General features: G+C 45.9%; 1 protein-coding gene across 1 annotated transcript; it reads right to left on the bottom strand.

Moving 5' to 3' along the window:
- Positions 1 to 1,237: 1,237 nt before the first annotated feature.
- On the bottom strand, positions 1,238 to 5,504 carry GHRL (ghrelin and obestatin prepropeptide). The gene is made up of 4 exons (XM_045902174.2): positions 5,397 to 5,504; positions 5,076 to 5,192; positions 2,032 to 2,140; positions 1,238 to 1,365 (listed from the first exon to the last, which is right to left on the bottom strand). Exons 1-4 carry the CDS (start codon positions 5,502 to 5,504, stop codon positions 1,238 to 1,240), a joined length of 462 nt encoding a protein of 153 aa, XP_045758130.2.
- Between the last annotated feature and the right edge of the window lie 14,865 nt (positions 5,505 to 20,369).

Raw genomic sequence — 20,369 nt, 5'->3', positions numbered from 1 at the left:
CTGAGGCAGACTCCCCGCTGAGTGCGGAGCCCTACAGGGGCTCGATCTCCCCACCCCTACACCACGACCTGACCCGAAACCAAGAGCCAGGCCTCTTAACCCAGGCGCCCCAAGATTCTGCATCTCTAAGACATTCTCTGATGCTGGTGACTTTGGTGCTCTTTGCTGGGGGCCGGCGGCTGGGTGTCGACGTGCCTGCCAAGTGTGGTCAGTGCCAGGTGACCAGAAGTTTACCTGAGAAGAGACGTGGCTCCTGTAGCCCTCTGACCAAGGCTTTTCCAGGGTGTGCGTGTTACCCCGGCTCTGCTGAGGGCTGGCCTGCATGTTTCTGGTAGGTAGTCACGTGTCTGGATTGGCAGTGCTTATGTTTGGAGCCTCCTTAGTCTTTTCTGTTTTCTTTTTTCTCCTTTGTGGTTCACCCATCATCTGTCATCACCAGTTTCTTAGCAACCGGTTCACACGTTTGTGCTCAAGTGTAAATCACTCATAACTGACCTTCCTCCCAGGAGGGCTGGTATCTTTAGTGGAACTGAGTTGTGGACGTAAGGATCAAGGCTCAATTCAGTTGTGCGCTGGAGTTGGCAGTCTTTAGGGACAGCTCCCTGGTATCGATAAGTCACCAAGGCAGTGCCCAGCCTTGCCCACACGAGGTGGCATCTGCTTTGCCATGTCTTTTCAGTAGTGGACAAGGAGGAGGGAGAAGTGGTTATTTCAGCCCTGTCTAGCCGTGGCCGGTATACTTACGTGTAACTTCAGACTCACGCTTTGGCATTCCCAGGATCCTGTTGGGATCGTGCGTATCCGTTCAGTGGATGTTGGCTCTGATGATGTCACCTGAAGTTTGTTGGTCCAGAGTCCTTGCTGATGGTTACTAAGCTCTCATTGTAACTTCACTGTGCTTCGGAAGCTGTGATATTTACAAGAACTGTCTTCTTCTCCCATCCCCCGCTCCCTTCCTTTCTTGGTTTCCTAAGCATGCATACCTGCCTTACTACATGTCCTTCTTTTTTCTCTTCCCATTGACCATAGTTTAAAAAAATTTTTTTTTCAGTGAAATGTGAAATTTTCATCTTTGGTGAAATAAATTTCTCCTTTAAACATTCGGCATACGGTTTGAATGTTTATTCACCTCTTAAACTAGTACCACTCAGAACTGGAGTGGTTGCAGAAACAGTGTAAAAGTGGGTGAGTGCTTCTAAGGTTGGGAGGAACACAGGCGGGCCGGTCTTGTGGATGATCACTCGTCTGCCAGGGCCTCTGAAAAGCAAGAGGCCAAGTCAAAATTCAGAGTCTGCCCTCCCGCCAGGGCCGTGGAAGATGGCTTTTCTTCCACAGTGGTGATGTTGGAGGTGGTGCGTTGTAATGCTGGGGGAGGGTCACGTATTGGCCTTGGGAGTGTGCACTGTGTGACTTGGGCTCGTCACCTGAAAGCTGAGTGTTGGTTTCCTTATCGGCACTGCTGCTTGAGTGCCCTGTTCTGTCTACCTCACGTGGTGGGTGGGGTGCAGAGTGGGGCCATGTGGGTTAGGGAAGTGCTTTGCAGGTGGTCGGGTGCTTCCAAAGGCAGGCGTTTGCCCCTGATCAGGAGCAGATTGGATGGTTTCTTTTTACATGGCAAGAAGGGAGTCACAACAAAACCTAGAAACCTTTGCTTAATTCTGATGGTAGCACTAATTCCTTTTGTTTGTGAAGTAAAGTTATCCAGTAAAAGTACTTAACATCAAATAATTTTATGCTCTCACAGTGGGTGTTAGCTCCATTTTATCTTTAGGAAATTGGGGTTCCCTGGGGCCCCAGAGGTCGTTAATGTGCTAGTTCTTAGAGCATAGAGCATTCTTGGAATACGAAGACTTGCTCACGCCTCTTCCAAGCCACTCAAGCCCGCTCTCTGGCAGACATTTGGGAAGGGAATTAGAAGCTTTTTGAGAGGCAGGGGTAGGGGAAGAAAATCTCTCTTGTGTCACCCATAGTCTGGGCTCCCATTTGGGACTCCAAGGAAGCTGAAGTGACCTGACTGGGGCAGGGACTTACCGTTGGCCTCTTCCCAGAGGATGTCCTGAAGAAATTTCCCCAGGGCCTGGCTGTGCTGGTGGTACTGAGCCCCCGACAGCTTGATTCCGACATCAAAGGGGACGTTGAACTAGGAGGAGGGGCAGGGAAGACCCAGGAGGTGTCAGAGGTCACACCCTCCCAAACACCCTCCCAAAGGAGGCCCTGGGCTCTCAGGGTGTCAGCATGGGGCAGGGAGGGTGCAGGGCCTGGGGCCCAGCACGCACCCTTGCGGGACAGCTCAGCCAGCTTACTCTGCCTTCTTAGGCCTGTTCTTCCTGCCCCTGCCATCTTGAGGAGACTTAGCTTGCACTCTTTCCTTCCCTCTAGTGAGGTTGCTCACAGAAGCCGTGGGGCTCCCCGGGTTGCTCCCACTCCCTTCCCCTTGTAATTTTGGAAGGCATAAGGCAGAGTCGCCAAGGTAGAATTTCAGGGTCCGGTGGGGAGGGACACTGGGGGGACAGTGGGTCTCCCCAGTGTCATAGCGCTAGCCTGGGTGATGGTCTCTGCCCCTCCACTGCCCCCACCCCCTCTCGCAGCTGTTCTTCCCGTCCTGGGCACAGGCCTTTCCTTGTTCCATGGAAAGTCAGATAAGAAGCTGACCTTTCCCTGGAAAGATGCTCTGAGCCAAGTGCTTTCTTCTTTCTGTGCCTCTGTCTCTTCCCTCCTACAGGGAGAGCACCCCACTTTCCCTCCTTTCTCAGCACTCTCGGAGATGGTTTATTGAAGCTTAGAGCTTTGGGAAAATGGGAAGAAGCTCTCTTTGCAGCCATATTATGGTTTTCACCCCTGGAGGGCAGACGGTATCTTTTCCTCCGTTCTTCCAGTAGCTGCCTCGGGACCTGGTACCTGCGTGCTGGTCACGGTGATGTCTGAACGAGTCACTGAAGGAATCTTGGTGCTGGGAGGGAGCCTTCAGTCATTGGTCCTTGTGCCCCCTGTCCTCCCGGCAGGACTTGCCCAAGGCTGCAGGGGGGTGGCGGCCAGGGACTAGACTGCAGGACTTCCATCGGCCAGCCTGGGAACCTCTTCTGGTCCCGGGCCCCTCCGTCCGCCAGGCCTGGCCAAGGCCTTGCCTCCACGCTGGGGACAGTCCCCGGGCCTCCCAGCCCGGCCAGTACCACTGTCCTTCCTATTTCATACGTGAGCAAATGGGCTCCAAGAGGTTATGGAGAAAACAAATAGCTCCTTGTTCCCTTTCAAACACTTACCTTCTTCCTGGTCTCCATGGGGAAGGTGGAGGGAGTGGGGAATGACCTGGCTGGGTTTTGAGGGAACTCCGGCCCTTCAGGTCCCTCCTGTCAGCAACTGCTCCTTTTTCCTCCCCGCTGGGGCTGGCCTGCACAGACTTCTCGGGAACCACGTGAGCCCCAATCTGGGGGCCTGCTGGCTGCTCCAGCACCCTGGAACTGAGTGGCAGGGGCAGGGGACAGGCAGCTGGCAACTTCTGGGGCGGAGGTTTGCTTCTGGGGACTTGAAAAGGCCCGTTTGGCCCCAGTGCCTCATCCGTTCAGTCGGGGATGGGGGCGGGGGGGAGGGATAGGGCTTGGTCTCAGAAGTCTTCCAGCTGTGGAAGTTGATTTCGGGAGGACCACGTCTGGGGGAAGGTGGAGGGCCCAAGAGGGGAGAGGTGGAACCCCAGCGCCGGAGGGGCTTAGGCAGTGTGTCCAGAGCCCCGCAGCCAGGGGGTGGGCCTCCCCGCCTCTGGCAGCCCCCGTGCCTCCCAGACAGCTCAGACTTCGGGTTCTAGTGGAGGTGGTATAGGCCGTGACCTCCGAGGCCAGCCTTCCTGGGAACTGGAAACTTCTGGTTGTCCCAGCCCCACCTTGAGTCAGCAAGGTCCTGAAACCCCTTCCCTGTCTGGGCAGACTGAGAGCTAGCCCGGCTCGGGTGAGTGCCGGCTGCCTAGGGCTGGAGCTCCCCAGGCAATTCTCTGGTTTTAGTTTGAGGATTTGCAGGAATCGAATGGGAATGTGGTGGGCTGGGGATCTCACACATGGTGGGGTACGCATCCAAGGACACCCCTAGGTTCTGGTGAGCGTCGGAGAGAGCGTGGGTTGATAGAAGAGGCTGGTGGGTAGGGAGTGAGGCCAAGGCAGGATGCCCTTCAGCTTCTCAGGCCAGAAGAGACAAGTGGGGGTGCTCTTGGTACAGGCCAGTGAGGGGAAGGGGGGCTCGGGAGCTGGAGTCAGCCCTGACCTCGGGCCCCACCTCTGCCACACACTGACTGTGGCACCTCAGGCATGTGAGTTCATCTGTCTGAACTTCTGTTCCTCGTATGTGAAATGTCAGACCTACTTACTGCACAGGTTGTTGTAGAGACTAAATGGTGTATGATAAGGGGGAGAGAGTGTGTAAATGCAGCCTGGGTCCGTGGGCGCAGGCAGTCCCCTGGGGGAATTCTGGTGTCACCGCATGGAGATGTCTGTTGCCACCGGAGCCATTCCCTGAACCACGGCCCGCCTTCCAGGAAGTCCCTTCCCCCCTCTCTGTCCTCATCTCCCCCTTTATTCCCAAACATTCTCCTTGCCCTATGCAAGATTTGTAGGAGCCCAAACAAGCCCGACTGATCCTGTCTTGTCTGCAGATGGGGACGGTGAGTGGCCGCTGGGCTACCGCTGTCTGGCCTGACAGAGTGCCGTCCAGGTACGCTCCTGCCCCGGGTGAGGTCGGAGAGGCCCCTGGGCCAACCAGACCGTTTTCTGTGGGGAAACATCCTCAGCCTGTCTGTCTCTTGGCACCATGTTTGCTGACTCTCTTTTGAAATCAGCTGGTGTTGGCTAGCACCCCCCTTTCTCCTCTGCTCCCGGCTCCTGGTCCTATCCCATTCTGTTGTAGCAAAGTTACTTCTCTTAGGCATTTGCCTCTTGATGGGAAAAGACCTGGTAGAGCCCAGTTTGGAGTCAACTCTTTTCATACTATTTTACATTTCTTAAGTAGTTGCTAAGTGGGTCCCTGTTCCTAGCCTGCCTTCCCCCCCCCACCCCCCCACGACCACAGAAGCATAGAACTGCAGAGGAACCAACCTGGATCTCCAGCTCATCCTCTGCCCCTTCCACTTGACTTCTGTCTTCTGGGCGGAGCGAGCCTTCGAGAGCTCGGGGCTGCAGTTTGGCTGGTGGCTTCTTGGACTCCTTTCTCTGCTGGAAAGAGGTATTCTCTTAGGGCCCTAAGCCCCCTTACACTTGCAGAAGCAGAGCGAGGTGTGAAGCCCTGGTCAGACCCAGAGTTGTCCTGTGTGCTCTTGGAGAAAGCTGAAGCCCAGGTCACACAGCTGGCTGCTACATGGCAAGGCGGGAACGAGATACCTCAGCCTGAATGGGGGGCTTTGTGGGGAGACGTTTTACCTGGGCTTTCTGGTATTCAGGGCTCAGGAAGCTGGAGCCCGCCATGGCCAAGTCCATCCAGAGCACAGTGAAGAGCAGCAGGCTGCACAGGGTCCCCAAGGAGGGCATGGTGTCCAATGGGCCTGGAGGAGAGAGGGTCTCCAGGCACTGCCCTCCTGTCTCTCCCTGTGCCCCGGACCTCGCCCATCAGACAGGGTGAGGGGACTTGGACCTGGGATGTCACTGCTGAGGAGAAGCTCTTCCCACCCCTGCTAGAGGGGCTCCCTCTGCTCACCTCCCCCAGGGAGTGAATTGAAGGATATGTGCTCACTATTCCCAGGCTGTGCGGCAGTGGGACTCCCCATATTTGTCCTGGGCCCTTAGGGGCTTGTGCCAGGTTTCTTCATGAAGGATCTTGAAGCTGAACCAGCAGGGTCCCCAGGGTATATGGGGATTTGGGGGGTGCTCCAGCTGTCTCTGAGCAGCCGGGCTGCCCCATGTTGTGCAGTCCCCCCCACCCCTTTGTTCAGATGGGCCTGTGAATGGCCAGCAGTCAAAGTTAAACCCACGAAGCCACATCCGAAGAGTAGAGAGAGAGAGAGAGAGAGCGCCTACCTGGGGTTCCTGGTGGAGGTGGTGCCCAGTGGCTGTCCGGGCCTTATGTAGGAAGCCCTGTGTTTGTTTTGAACTGGCAACTGCATCCTGACTTCTCGTGGCTGCTTTACATTCCTCGGGAACTGAAGGTGCTCGTGCGCCCTGGGTGGCAATCAGCAGTGGAGGTCAAAAGCCTGGCCAGACTGCTGGGCTGCTTGGGTCGCTGCACCTGCTGCAGCTGTCGCCAGGTGCGGGCGGGAGGGAGGGGAGAGGCCTGGAGGCTGGGCCGGCTTGGCTGCCCTCCACTGCTCTGTGCCCCTCCTTCCGAAGCCGCCCACCTTCCTGGATAGACCGGGAGTGGTGGCTAGACTTGTGAGAGATTTTCCAGCCCGGACCTGCTCTTCTGTGACTGAGGTTGTGCTGGCTCCCGCACGCCTCCAGCTCATGGGGAGCCTGGCTCCTGTCATTCTGCTGCTGCTCCCAGCAGGGCAGTCCCGTGCCAGGAGGGGTGGCCGCTCAGGCTGCCGACCTGTCCCCTCAGAGGGGCGGGGGGGCGGATCGTCTCTGGCCGTGGCTGTGCGCGTCATTTCTTCTGGGTGGTGCTTGCTGAGTCGGCTTCCTTGGTGTTCCTAACCCCCGTGTTGGCTTGCCTCCTTTTCCCTCAGCGGGGTTCCCAGAGGGCCCAGACTGGACCTGGCGGCAGAGGGGCCGTGGCCTGGGACTGGCGCCAGTGTCTACTCCTAAATTGACGGGGCCCGGGCAGGTCCCCAGGAATCCCCCTTCTGCCAGGGCGGCTCCTCAGAGTGGCTTTGAGGATGACCTGAGGTGATGGGTGTGAAAATCCTTTATAGCCTTTGAGGTATCCTGCATGGGACAGCCCCTTGTGTTCTGGGCCTGCAGGGCTTGCAAGCATATGCCACGGTCACATGTTCTCAGAGGGAGAGTTCATTAACATCCTGGGGGATTCCCCTGGTCTGCAGAGCCTCATCTAATTGGATGTCCAGGCAGTGACTCCCAAGGGCTGAATGAATTGTCTGCCCAGAGGCTCTAGCGTTCCCGAGGAGGAACTCACTTCGGGCTGGGAGCTGGGAGCATGGGAAGGGCTCCATGCAAGAGGCAGATGGTGGAGATGGAAGGGAGGGCGCCCCTGCAGGCAGAGTGGCGGGAGCGAGGGTGAACAGAAGGCGTGGGTGTAGAGCATTTGGGGCAATGATACGAAAGCTGGCTCCCTTGGGCGAGGGTGTCAATGGGGGAGGTCATCAGGAAGGGCCCAGAAGGCGGTTCAGGGTCAGGCGATGCACAGCCTTGAAGGCTGCTAGCCCAAAGAGCTGGGGCTTTATCTGCGGGAGGGAGGCTCCTGAAGGTTCTTGAACAGAGGACTGACAGAACTGGAGCAGAATACAAGAGTTGGACAGACCTTGAAGAGCTGGGTTGCTGACCTTTGATTTCACTGGAAGGAGCCCTGACCACCAGAAAGGCCCCACTCTGCTCAAAGCCACACAGCCTGCAGTGGTGGGGCCGGCTTCCTGCGTTCCTGGCCGCCAGCTCGGTGCCTTCCCTGGTGGACCGTCACGATTCCACAGCACACATGCTATCCCAGGAAAATCCGTCTGCTCCGAGTGGGGTGGAATTGGGGCGGGGGAGCCCGTTAGGACATCGAGGCAGTAGACAGCTGGCCATCAAATGACCGGCCACCCGACTTAGAGGGGGCACTGGACCCTTGTAGAGACTCAAGGGACAGTGGAGGGGCTGGACTAAGCCCCTTAGTAGGTGGGGGAGTAAGTACGTCCTGCTGGAAAGCAGCTCGCCAGTTCCCCGGAGGGGGCTGGAATTTCTCCTTTAGCCCCAGCAGGATGCAAGGGTGTCACCAGGAGACCTTTACCCTTGCTGGCCACCTGAGCTGAGCTTAGACTGCTTGGCTCAAGGGTGTGGAGGAATAGGGAGTTCTGGGAGAAACTTGCAGCTTTTTCAGAGCCCCTCCTCCTGAAGCAAAACAAAACAAAAACCCCCTCCCCGCCAAGCCAACTATGGTGACCGGGCACCCGCTGAGCCATGAAGCCTTCACTTAATCCTGACCCTGGAGGCATCTTGAACGCAGGAGCTGCCAGTGTTGATCTTAGATAAGGCCACCAGCCAGCAAACACCCCTGCTCGCTCTGTTATCTTTGGGGAACAGAGAGGTGGCCTGTGTGTTGGAAATGACCCTAACCACATACCACCGAGTCGAGGCTGGTTGGCGGAGGAAGGAACATCTGATGGATGCCAGAACCGTTGAGGAAGGAGCCAGGTGGCACCCAGAACTTTCCTCACTGCCCACTCACAGTTGTGGGAGCAGGGGCAAGTGTGGGGTGGGAAACGCACAAACATCGGAACCAAGAGGAGCTCGGAGGAAGACGGTGTGACTCCGGGAGGTGGGGGCGGGGGGACTGACTTTCCCCAGGCTCATTTTCCTCCTCATTCCTTTCACGTGTGGGTAATACCAAGGCTGGTTTGGCACCCCCCCCCCCCCCATCCTGTGTCTTTCTCAGAACTTAGCAGGTGTTTGGTGCATATGTTTCCTCTGGGTTGCTTGCTGGTTGGTGATTTCCTGCCATGGTGGGGCCTTGAGGGCCTGCCTTAAGAATGGATGAGAAGCACTCATCATCTCTGAATTAATTGCTATATGTAAATGGTGTCTGAGAACAAATTATCTTTATATACTTTCTTCTATCACTTCTACTGACAAGTAATTGGCTTGGGTAGCACTGTTTTCATCAACTGGCCAACGAATGAGGCAGATTTTGGGGTTGTAGAAAGAGGTTTTTATTTTTTGGTGATAGGGTTGCAGATAGGGTATTTTTTGGTGGGGTTTCTTTTTTGTTCTGGCTTCCGTAACTTCTGGATCAGCATTGTTCAACAGAAATAATCATGCCAGCCTCAACGAGCCTCATAAGTAATTTTAAATTTCCTAGGAGTCATATTAAAAAATATGTAAAATCAGGTGAAATCAATTTTAATATACTTTAAGATATTCAAAATATCAGTTTGACATGTAATCAATACCAAAATGATTAATGAGATATTAGACACTGGTTTTCTTTTTACTAAATCTTCAAAATTCAGGGCACCTTACATTTTCCAGCACAACTCCGGTCACACCAGCCACACACATGCTTAGTAGCTGCATGTGGCTCGTGGCTGCTGCCCTGGACAGTGCAGTTCTAGATTAGATAATCACGAGTGTCATTTTTGCAGCTTGTACAACCTTAGCCACACTCTCTTTCATGCCTCCTGCTATCCAAGCCGGGTCTCCCACCAAGGCTTCCCGTTCTCCTGCCATCATGGAGTTTCCTTCGCCTATCTTCAGTCTTTCTTCCCAACAGCTTCTGCCCTCAGCCTAAGAATATACCTTGCTCTCTAATCCTGGAAAGGCCTGTTTGGCACTGATCCCCCTTCCCCTCACCCTACGTAATCCCGGCCTAACTTCTTTCCCTTTCCTTGTATCTTCTTCCTTAGTGTGCACCGGCCCCTCACAACCCGAGGAGACTCCCACCTCCACTGTGCTGAAGTTGTTTTCCCCGCATCGCGGCCAGTGTAGCTTTAGGCAGGGACCACTGAGAGCCAGGGGATCGCAGGGTGAGGACCTTAAGACCTTCTGATGTCAACTGCTGGGTGGAGGCCTGTGCTGGGCTGCACTGAATTTGTGGGGAAGCTTCTAAGAATGCTGGGTTTTTTTTTTTTTAATGCCTCTAATTCTGATCTAATAGGTCTGGAGTGGGGCCCCAGAATCTGAATTTTTTAATAAGTTTTAATTTAAATTCCACTTAGTTAACACACACAGTAATATTCGTTTCAGGTGTACAATATAGTGATTCAACACTTCCATACATCACCTGGTGCTCAAGTGCCCTCCTTAATCCCCATCATCTATTTCACCCATCCCCTCCCACCTCCCCTTTGCTAACCATCAGTTTGTTCTTTATAGTTAAAAATCTGTTTCTTGCTTTATCACTTTCACTTCTTCCTCTTTGCTCATTTGTTTTGTTTCTTAAATTCCACATATGAGTGAAATCATATGGTATTTGTCTTTCTCTGACTTATTTCACTTAACATTATACACTTGAGCTCCATCCATGTCATGGCAAATGGCAAGATTTCATTCTTTTTTATGGCTGAGTAATATTCCATCACCCCCTCCCCCCCATCTTCTTTATCCATTCATTAGTCAGTGGATACTTGGGCTGTTTGCATAATTTTATTGTATAAATTTATTGCATAAATTTATTGTAGATAATGCTGCTATAAACATCAGGGTGCACATATCTCTTTGAATTAGTATTTTTGTATTCTTTGGGTAAATACCCAAAGTAGTGCAATTACTGGATCATAGAGTAGTTCTATTTTTAACTTTTTGAGGAACCTCCATACTGTTTTCCACAGTGGCTGCACCAGTTTGCATTCCCACCAACAGTCCAAGAGGGTTCCCCTTTATCCACATGCTCGCCAACACCTGTTGTTTCTTGTGTTGTTGATTTTAGCCGTTCTGACTGGTGTGACGTGATAGCTCATTGTAGTTTTGATTTACATTTCCCTGATGGTGACGATGAACATCTTAGGTGTCTGTTGACCATCTGTTTATCTTCTTTGGAAAAATGTCTGTTCATGTCTTCTGCCCATTTTTATTTGTTTTTTGGGTGTTGAGTTTGTAAGTTCTTTATACAGGGGTGCCTGGGTTGTGGCTGGTTAAGCGGTCAACTCTTGATTTCAGCTCAGGTCTCTGGGTCCTGGGATTGAGCCCTGCATTGGGCTCCATGCTCAGCAGGGAGTCTGCTTCAGGATTCTCTCTCCCTCTGCACCCGCAGCCCTCTCTCCCCGCCACCCCCCACTTGCTTGTTCTCTCTAAATAAATCAGTCTTAAAAATCAGTTCTTAATATATTTTGGATACTGATCGTTTATCAGATAGGTCATTTGCAGATATCTTCTCCCATTCTGTAGGTTGTCTTTTACTTCCTTCACTGTGCATAAACTTTTTATTTTGATGTAGTACTAATAGTTTTTTATTTTGTTTCCCTTGCCTCAGGAGACATATCTAGAGAGAAGCTGCTATGGCCAATGTCAGAGAAATTAATTCCTCTAGAATGTTTATGCTTTCAGGTCTCACATTTAATCCATTTTGAATTTATTTTTGTGTAAGGTGTAAGAAAGTGGTCCAGGTTCATTATTTTGCATGTTGCTGTCCAGTTTTCCCAACACCATTTGTGGAAGAGACATTCCTTTTCACTCTGGATATTCTTTCCTCCTTTGTTGAAGATTAATTGACCATATAATTATGGGGTCATTTCTGGGTTTTCTATTCTCTTTCATTGACCTATATGTCTATTTTTTGTGCCGGTATCATACCATTTTGATCACTACAGCTATGTAATATAACTTGAAGTCCGGAATTGTGATGCCTCCAGCTTTTTCTTTTTCAACATTGCTTTGGCTATCCAGTGTCTTTTGTGGTTCTAATACAAATTTTAGAGTTGGTTGTTATAGCTCTGTGACAAATGCTGTTGGTATTTTGATAGGGATTGCAAGTGAATGTGTAGATTGCTTTGGGTAGTACAGACATTTTAACAATGTTCTTTCAGTCCATGAGTGTGGAATGTCTTTCCATTTCTTTGTCATCTTAAATTTCTTTCATCAGTGTGGTATAGTTTTCAGCGTACAGGTCTTTCACTTCTTTGGTAGGTTTATTCCTAAGTATCTTACTGTTTTTGGTGCAACTGTAAATCGGATTGATTCCTTAGCTTCTCTTTCTGCTGCTTCATTATTGGTGTATAGAATGCATTAGGTTTCTGTACATTTTGTATCCTGTGACTTTACTGAATTTATTTATCAGTTCTAGCAGTTAATTTTTTTTTTTTTAAGATTTTTATTTATTTATTTGAGAGAGAGAGAGAATGAGAGCGAGCACATGAGAGGGAGGAGGGTCAGAGGGAGAAGCAGACCCCCTGCCGAGCAGGGAGCCCGATGCGGGACTCGATCCAGGGACTCCAGGATCATGACCTGAGCCGAAGGCAGCCACTTAACCAACTGAGCCACCCAGGCGCCCTCTAGCAGTTAATTTTGGTGGAGTCTTTGGTGTTTTTTTTTTTTTTCTTTTTTTTTTAAGATTTTATTTATTTATTTCACAGAGAGAGACACAGCGAGAGAGGGAACACAAGCAGGGGGGAGTGGGAGAGGGAGAAGTAGGCTTCCCATGGAGCAGGGAGCCTGATGTGGGACTTGATCCCAGGACCCTGGGACCATGGCCTGAGCCGAAGGCAGACGCTTAACGACTGAGCCACCCAGGTGCCCTTTGGTGGGTTTTCTACATAGAGTATCATGTCATCTGCAAATAGATAAAAGTTTGACTTCTTCCTTGCTTATTTCAATGCCTTTTCTCCTGTTGTGGTGAGGACTCCATTACTATGTTGAATAAAAGTGGTGAGAGAGTACATCCCGGTCTTGTTCCTGACTGTAGCGGAAAAGCTCTCAGGTTTTCCCCTTTTAGGATGATGATATTAGCTGTAGTTTTTTTCATATATGGCCTTTATTATGTTAAGGTATGTTCCCTCTAAACATACTTTGTTGATGGCTTTTATCATGAACAGGTATTGTACTTTGTCATATGCTTTTTCTGCATCTATTGAAATGATCATATGATTCTTATCCTTTCTTAATGTGACATATCACATTGATTTGTGAATATTGAACCATCCTTGCAGCCCAGGAATAAATCCCACTTGATTGTGGTGAATGATTTTTTTAATGTATTGTTGGATTTGGTTTGCTAGTATTTTATTGAGGAGTTTTGCATTTAGGTTTATGAGGGAGACTGGCCTGTAGTCCTTTTTTTTTTTTTTTTTTTGTGGTGTCTGTCTGGTTTTGGTATCAGGGTAATTAATGCTGGTCTCATAGAATGAATTTGGACGTTTTCCTTCCTTTTCTGTATTTTAGAATAGTTTGAGAAGAATAGGTACTAACTCTTCTTTAAATGTGTGGTAGAATTTACCTGTGAAACCCTCTGGTCCTGGACTTTTGTTTGTTGGGAGTTATTGGATTACTGATTCAAAATTTTTGCTGGTTATCAGTCTATTAAGTTTCTATTTCTTCCTGTTTCAGTTTTGGTAGGAATTTTTCCATTTCTTGTCCAATTTGTTGGCATATAGTGTTTCATAATATTCTAATTTTTTTTATTTCTCTGGTGTTGGTTGTTATTTCTCCTCTCTCATTGTGATTTTATTTTTTTGGGGTCCTTTTTTTTTTGGTAAGTCTGGCTGGAGTTTTATCAGTTTTATTATTTTTTTTTCAAAGAACTACCTCCTGGTTTCACTGATCTGCTTTTTTTTTTTTTTTAGTTTCTGTATTATTTCTGCTCTAATCTTTGTTATTTCCTTCCTTCTGCTGGTTTTAGGCATCATTTGTTCTTTTTCTAGCTCCTTTAGGTGTAAGGTTAGGTTGAGATTTTTCTTGCTTCTTGATGTAAGCTTGTACTGCTATCTTCTTCCCTCTTAGGACTGCTTTTGCTGCATCCCAAAGGTTTTGGACCATTGTGTTTTCATTTTCATTTGCTTCCATGCATTTAATTTCTTCTTTGATTTCCTGGTTGACACATTCATTCTTTAGTAGGATATTATTTAACCTCCAAGTATTTGTGGTCTTTCCAGACTTTTACTTGTGGTTGACTTCTAGTTTCATAGTGTTGTGGTCAGAAAAGGTGCATGGTATGACTTCAGTCTTTTTTTGTTAAGGCCTGTTTTGCAACCTAAGATGTGATCTAGTCTGGAGAATGTTCTATGTGCCCTTGAAAAGAATGTGTATTCTGCTGTTTTAGGATGGAATGTTCTGAATATATCTGCTAAGTCCATCTGGTCTAGTGTGTCATCCATTGTTTCCTTGTTTATTTTCTCTTTAGGTGATTTGTCCATTGGTAAATGGGGTATTAAAGTCTCCTGTTGTTATTGTATTATCAATTAGTTCATTTATACTTGTTTTATATATTTGGGTGTTCCCATGTTTGGTGCGTAAATATTTACAATTGTTATATATTCTTGCTGGATTGTTCTCTTTATTAGTATGTAGTGCCCTTCTTCGTCTGTTGTTACAGTCTTTGTTTTAAAGTCTAGGTTGTCTGATATAAGTATTGCTACTCCAGCTTTCTTTTGACATCCATCTGCAAGATAAATGTTTCTCCATCCCCTCACTTTCAATCTGCAGGTGCTTTAGGTCTTAAATGAGTCTCTTGTAGGCAGCATATTGATGGGTCTTGTTTTTTAATCCATTCTGACACCCTTTGCCTTTTGATTGGAGTGTTTAGTCCATTTGCATTCAAAGTAGTTATTGATATGTATTTATTGCCATTTAATTGCTTGTTTCGTTGTTTCTGGAGATTTTCTCTGATCCTTTGTCTTTATCTCTCTCATGTTTTGCTGAATTTTCTTTAGTGATATATTTGGATTTTGTTTTATTCTTTGCATGTTTATTAGTGGTTTTTGATATATAGTTACCATTAGGTTTGTATATAACCTCTTTTGCAAATAGTCTGTGTTAAGTTGATGGTTGTTCAAGTTTGAACCCATTCTTTTCTCCTCCCCATGTTTTGGGTATATATTTTTTAGTTTATTTTTATTTTTTTAAAGATTTTATTTATTTGACAGAGATACAGCGAGAGAGGGAACACAAGCAGGGGGAGTGGGAGAGGGAGAAGCAGGCTTCCTGCTGAGCAGGGAGCCCGATGCGGGGCTCGATCCCAGGACCCTGGGATCATGATCTGAGCCAAAAGCAGATGCTTAACTAAGACGGAGCCACCCAGATGCCCCTACACTATATTTTATATCCTTTTGTGTGTGTGTGTATGTGAGTTCCTTGATTGATTTTTAGAGAAATATTCATTTTTACTGCTTTTCTGTTTCCTGCATTTGTACTGTCACTTTTGGTCTCTCCTTTCACTCAAGAGTCCCCTTTAATATTTCTTGCAGGGCTGGTTCAGTGGTCATGAACTCCTTTAGTTTTTGTCTATCTGGGAAACAAATCTTTTACCTCTCCTATTCTGAATGATAGCCTTGCCAGATAGAGTATCCTTGGATGCAGATTTTTCCCATTCAGCACTTTGAATATATCATGCCACTCCCTTCTGGTTTGCCAAGTTTCTGTTGAAAAATCTCCAGCTAGCCCTTATGCATTTTCCCTTATAAATTAATGACTTCTTTTGTCTTGATGCTTTTAAGATTTTTTATCACTGTAGTTTGCAAATTTAATTACAATATGTCCTGGCATGGACCTGCATTTGTTGATTTTGATGGGAGTTCTCTGTGCCTCCTGGATCTGGAGGTCTGATTCCCTTGCCTGGATTAGGGAAGATTTTCCAGCTATTATTTCTTCAAATAACTTTTCTGCGCCGCCCCCCCCCCCTTCTCTCTCTTCTTCTTCTGGGACTCCTATAATATGAATGTTACTAATTTGACGGTGTCACTGAGTTCCCTAAGTCTATTCTCATTTTTCTTTCTCTCTTTTGTTCAGCATCATTGCTTTCCATTATTTTGTCTTCTAGGTCATTAATTTGTTTCTCTGCTTCTTCCAGCCTGCTGTTTATTGCTTCAAGTGTGTTTCTAATCTCATTTACTACACTTTTCATCTGATACCTTTCTTAACTCTTATCTCTGTGGTAAGGGTCTCACTGATGTCTCCTATTCTTTTCTCAAGCCCAGTGAGTGTCCTTATGGTTGTTGCTTTAAATTCTCCTTTAAGCATGTTACTTATATCTGTTTTGCTTAGATCTCTGGCTGTGGCCTTACCTTGTTCTTTCCAGAAGATCCAGAGCCCACGTTTGGTTGTCCGGTCCTTTAAGTTTCTTAGTCTACAATAGTCACCTACCTGCCCCTCTCTTCCATCCCATCATTCTTTTCACACAACATACTATATGTCCTGCACAATTTCCCACATTCTGGACTTAGCTGACCACTTCCTTGTGGCATTGTCTGACTTGTTATTCTCCTGCCTGCTTTTCTAAACTAGTAGTTACACCTCAACACGTAGTACCTTATGAACTTTTCACTTAGTGGACTTATGTACCATTAATTATTGTTGTCTACACTCATTTTTTACTAGGAATTACAAATGGTGATTTTTCTATTCTGTTGTTGCTTTCTACATTTATTAGCATTTTTCCTTCAATTATTTTGTTAATCTTGATAAAGTTCATACAGAAAAGGCAGGATAAATGCAGGATTTTATTTTTTATTTTTATTTTTTAAGATTTTATTTATTTATTTGAGAGAGACAGACAGCGAGAGAGAGCACAAGCAGGGAGGAGAGCAAGAAGCAGGCTCTCTGCTGAGCAGGGAGCCCGATGAAGGGTTTGATCCCAGGACCCTGGCATCATGACCTGAACCAAAGGTAGACGCTTAACCAACTGAGCCATCCAGGTGCCCAAATGCAGGGTTTTAAAAAATTTATTTATTTTCAAAATAAGGTTGGTGTCTTAGCAACCTCCAAAGTTTTCTTCCTATTGTAAACTCATGGATGGATTTTTTATGTAAGTGTTGCAATCAGTTATAGTCATTATTCTTTTAGATGCTTCCGTATTTGATGTGTTGATTCCCATGTGCTGCTTTTGACATGACCCTATAGTTTTTTTTTTTTTTTAAAGATTTTATTTATTTGACAGAGAGAGACACAGTGAGAGAGGGAACACAAGCAGGGGGTGTGGGAGAGGGAGAAGCAGGCTTCCTGAGGAGCAGGGAGCCCGACGTGGGGCTCGATCCCAGGACTCTGGGATCATGACCCGAGCTGAAGGCAGACGCCTAACGACTGAGCCACCCAGGCGCCCCGACCCTATAGTTTTTAAATTGCTTCCTTATTTTCTGTCCCAGTAAGAAATCCTGGGCTCATCTTGTGCATAAGATTAGAAATACATACTTTTTAGAAGGATAAAAATAAGTCCTGAGTTCATACTGTTATTTGCAAATAAAATTTAAGGTCAGTGTTTTTTCATTTCCTGGGTTTTATACTTAAATTTCTTTTCTTTATCCCAATAATCCTGTTTTCTAATTACCTTAATAAAATTACCATTATCTTACTTCATCTTGCAATGTCAACATAATACTATCAAAATAAGAGTACTACAATTACCAACCGTAAAACTACTAAATGCAGCCTATTAGGGGTATACATTCAAAACACTTTTAAAGTCACTTGAATATTTATTTTCTCTGTGTGGTTATGGCATGGCCTTTGTAAATAACTAAAATTACGTCCCCCCCCCCAACTTTTAGGGATATTTTTCTTTTATAACTTCATATTTTTGGAGTTATTAAATATTACATGGCTCCAAAGTCAGTAATGGTATAAAACAAAGTACATGCAGAGACCACATCTTCCATCCCTGTCCCATCCACTCTTTTTTCTTTTCCTCTATAGATAGCTATTTTTATTGTGATTTTTTTTTTTTTGGCCCATTAGTTATTTAGATGTGGATTGCTTAAATTTCTAAACATTTGAGGATTTTCCAGATACCTTTCTATTACTCATTTCTAATTTACTTTCTTTATAGTCACAGAATGTGTTCTGTATGATTTCAGTATTTCTAGATTTGTTAAATTTTGTTTTATGGTTCAGAAATTGGTCTCATCTTGATGAGTGTTCCCAAAGTACTTCAGAATGAATTTAAATGTTGTTGGGTAGAATCCCCGTTAGGTCAAATTGAGTGTTTGGCTGGTTAATGTGTTTTATAACTTGACTGATTTTTTTGGGTCTACTTGTTCTGTTAGAGAGGAATGTTGAGATCTCCAACTGTAATTGTAGATTACTTCTGTTCAGTTCTGTCCATTTTGTTTCATCTATTTTGAAGCTCTATTTTAGGTGCATATATATTTAGAATTGTTAAGTCTTCTTGAGGAGGTGACCCATTTATTATTCTGTCCCTCTTTATCCTTAATATATTTCTTGTTCTGAAGTCTGCTTTATCTGATGTTAATATAGAAACTGAGCTTTCTTTTGATTACTGTTTACATAGTATATCTTTCTTTTCATATAATGATGTCCTTTATTTTGTTTTTGTGTTTATATTTAAAGTGGCTTTCATATAAACAGCATATAGTTGAGTCTTGTTTTTTTAAAAGTCCATTTTGATAATCTCTTATCAGGGGCCTTTCATTTGGAGTGTTTAGTCCTTATATTTATTGCAATGACCTACAAAGTTTGGTTTAAATCTACCAGCTGGCTGTTTGCCTTCAATTTGTCCCATTTGTTCTTTCTTTTTTTCCCATCTATTCTTTCTTCCTTTTTCTTTTCTTCTTTTTTTTAGATTTATTTGAGAGAGCGAGAATGAGAGAGAGAGAGTACATGAGAGGGGGAGGGTTAGAGGGAGAAGCAGTCTCCTCGCCGAGCAGGGAGCCCGATGCGGGACTCAATCCAGGGACTCCAGGATCATGACCTGAGCCAAAGGCAGTCGCTTAACCAACTGAGCCACCTAGGCGCTCCCTTTTTCTTTTCATAACCATTTTTGGATTAAGTATATTTTAGGATTTCCTGCTATCTTGACTATTGGCTTGTCAGCTATATTCTCTGGTTTATTTATTTTTTTAAAGATTTATTTATTTATTTGAGAGAGACAGAGAGAGACACAGCGAGAGAGGGAACACAAGCAGGGGGAGTGGGAGAGGGAGAAGCAGGCTTCCCGCCGAGCAGGGAGCCCGATGCGGGGCTCGATCCCAGGACCCTGGGATCATGACCTGAGCCGAAGGCAGACGCTTAATGACTGAGCCACCCAGGCGCCCTCTCTGCTTTATTCTTTAGGTGTTGACCTAGGATTTAAAAATACAATTTCAACATAATACAGTATACCTTCAACAAATATAACACTTCATAGATACTATAAGACCCTTAAAACAGAAAATTTCCAATTTCCCCATTTCCATTATTTGTGCTATTGTTATTACTGATTTTATTTCTATGTAAGTTGTAAGCCCCACAATGCACTTAAAATATTTTTTGAGAGATAAAAGAAATGGAAAAGAAGTGTAATAGTTACCCAGATTTTTTTTCTATTCCTGGTGCTCCTTATTCCTTGGTATAGATCCAAATTTTTATCTGATACTATTTTGCCTGAAGAACTTCCTTTGACATTTCTTGTAATGCAGTTCTCCTGGTGACTATTTTTTTGGCTTTAATTTAAAAAATTCCTTATTTCACTTTTATTTTTGAAGTTTTCACTAGCTATAGAATTGTAGGCTGATGTTTTTTTTTTTTCCTTTCACCACTTCAAAGACATTTATTTTCTTATGGCTTGCAAAATTTCTGATGAGAAGCTGGCTGCCATTCTTATATTTGTTTTTCTGTATGTAGTATGTCTTTTTTTCTCTGGCTGATTTTATAATTTTTATTCAGCAATTTTATGGGATCTGTATGTATGTTTAGTGTTCTGCTTGGGCTTCTCTGATTTTCTTCAATCTGTAGGGTTATAATGTTAATCCAGCTTGGAAAAATTTTAGCTGTTTTTTTCTTCAGATATTTTTTTCTGTCCCCTTCTCCCCTTAAATTTTTTTTTTTTTTCCTCCTTGGGACTCCAACTTACACATACTTTAGACTACTTGATAGTGTCCCACAGGTCTGTTGATTGGTTTGTTTTAGTCTCTTTTTCTCTAGTGCTTCAGTTTGTATAGTTTTTATTGCTGCTGTCTTCAGACTTACTGATCTGTCCTGCTGCAGTGTCTGCCTGCTCTTACTCCCATATTTTTTCACTTTAGATACTGAATTTTTCATTTCTAGAAATTCCATTTGCAACTTTTTGGTATCATTTTTCTTGTGTTCCTGTTCCTTTACATTCTTGAACATATAATAGCTGTTTTTAAGGTCATTACCTGCTAATCTCATGGTCTCATTTCTGTATCATTTTTTTTTTTCTTTTCTGGTTATGGTCCCATTTTCTTGCTTCGCACAGCTGGTAATTTTGGATTCGAAGCTGGACGTTATGTGAGTTTTATGTTTTCAGGTACTTAATTTTTTTCCTTTAAAAGAGTGTTGGGCTCTGACCTGACACAAAGTGAAATTATTGTGGACCTTAAGGCTTGGTTTTATGGTCCAGAGGAGCCTCTAATCTAGACCTAATTTAAGATGTATTATTAAGACATGATCTTTCTTAGGACTCTACCCAATGCTCTGTGTATTCTGAAGTTGTTGCACTCTGGATCTTGGGCACATGAACTATTCCCTCTCTGAGTTCAAGAATTGTGTGGTCTGTTGGTTTCTGGTCATGAAGAGTTTTGCCTTTCATGTATGCAGGTTAGGGTCAGACTGCAGGAGATGCTTCCACAGATCTAAGGAGCTTGGTCTGAGCAGCTCCCTTTTCTCCAGGACTCTGTCCAGTAGGTTCTAGCTTAGCTTTCTGGACTCTGA

The sequence above is a fragment of the Mirounga angustirostris genome, unplaced genomic scaffold (genome assembly GCF_029215605.1).
Source record: "Mirounga angustirostris isolate CCGP_5_RB_7025 unplaced genomic scaffold, mMirAng1.0.hap1 SCAF_1, whole genome shotgun sequence".
NCBI lineage: Eukaryota > Metazoa > Chordata > Mammalia > Carnivora > Phocidae > Mirounga > Mirounga angustirostris.
Note: the sequence above shows the minus strand (reverse complement) of the source record. Positions and strands in the feature narration are given on the sequence as shown.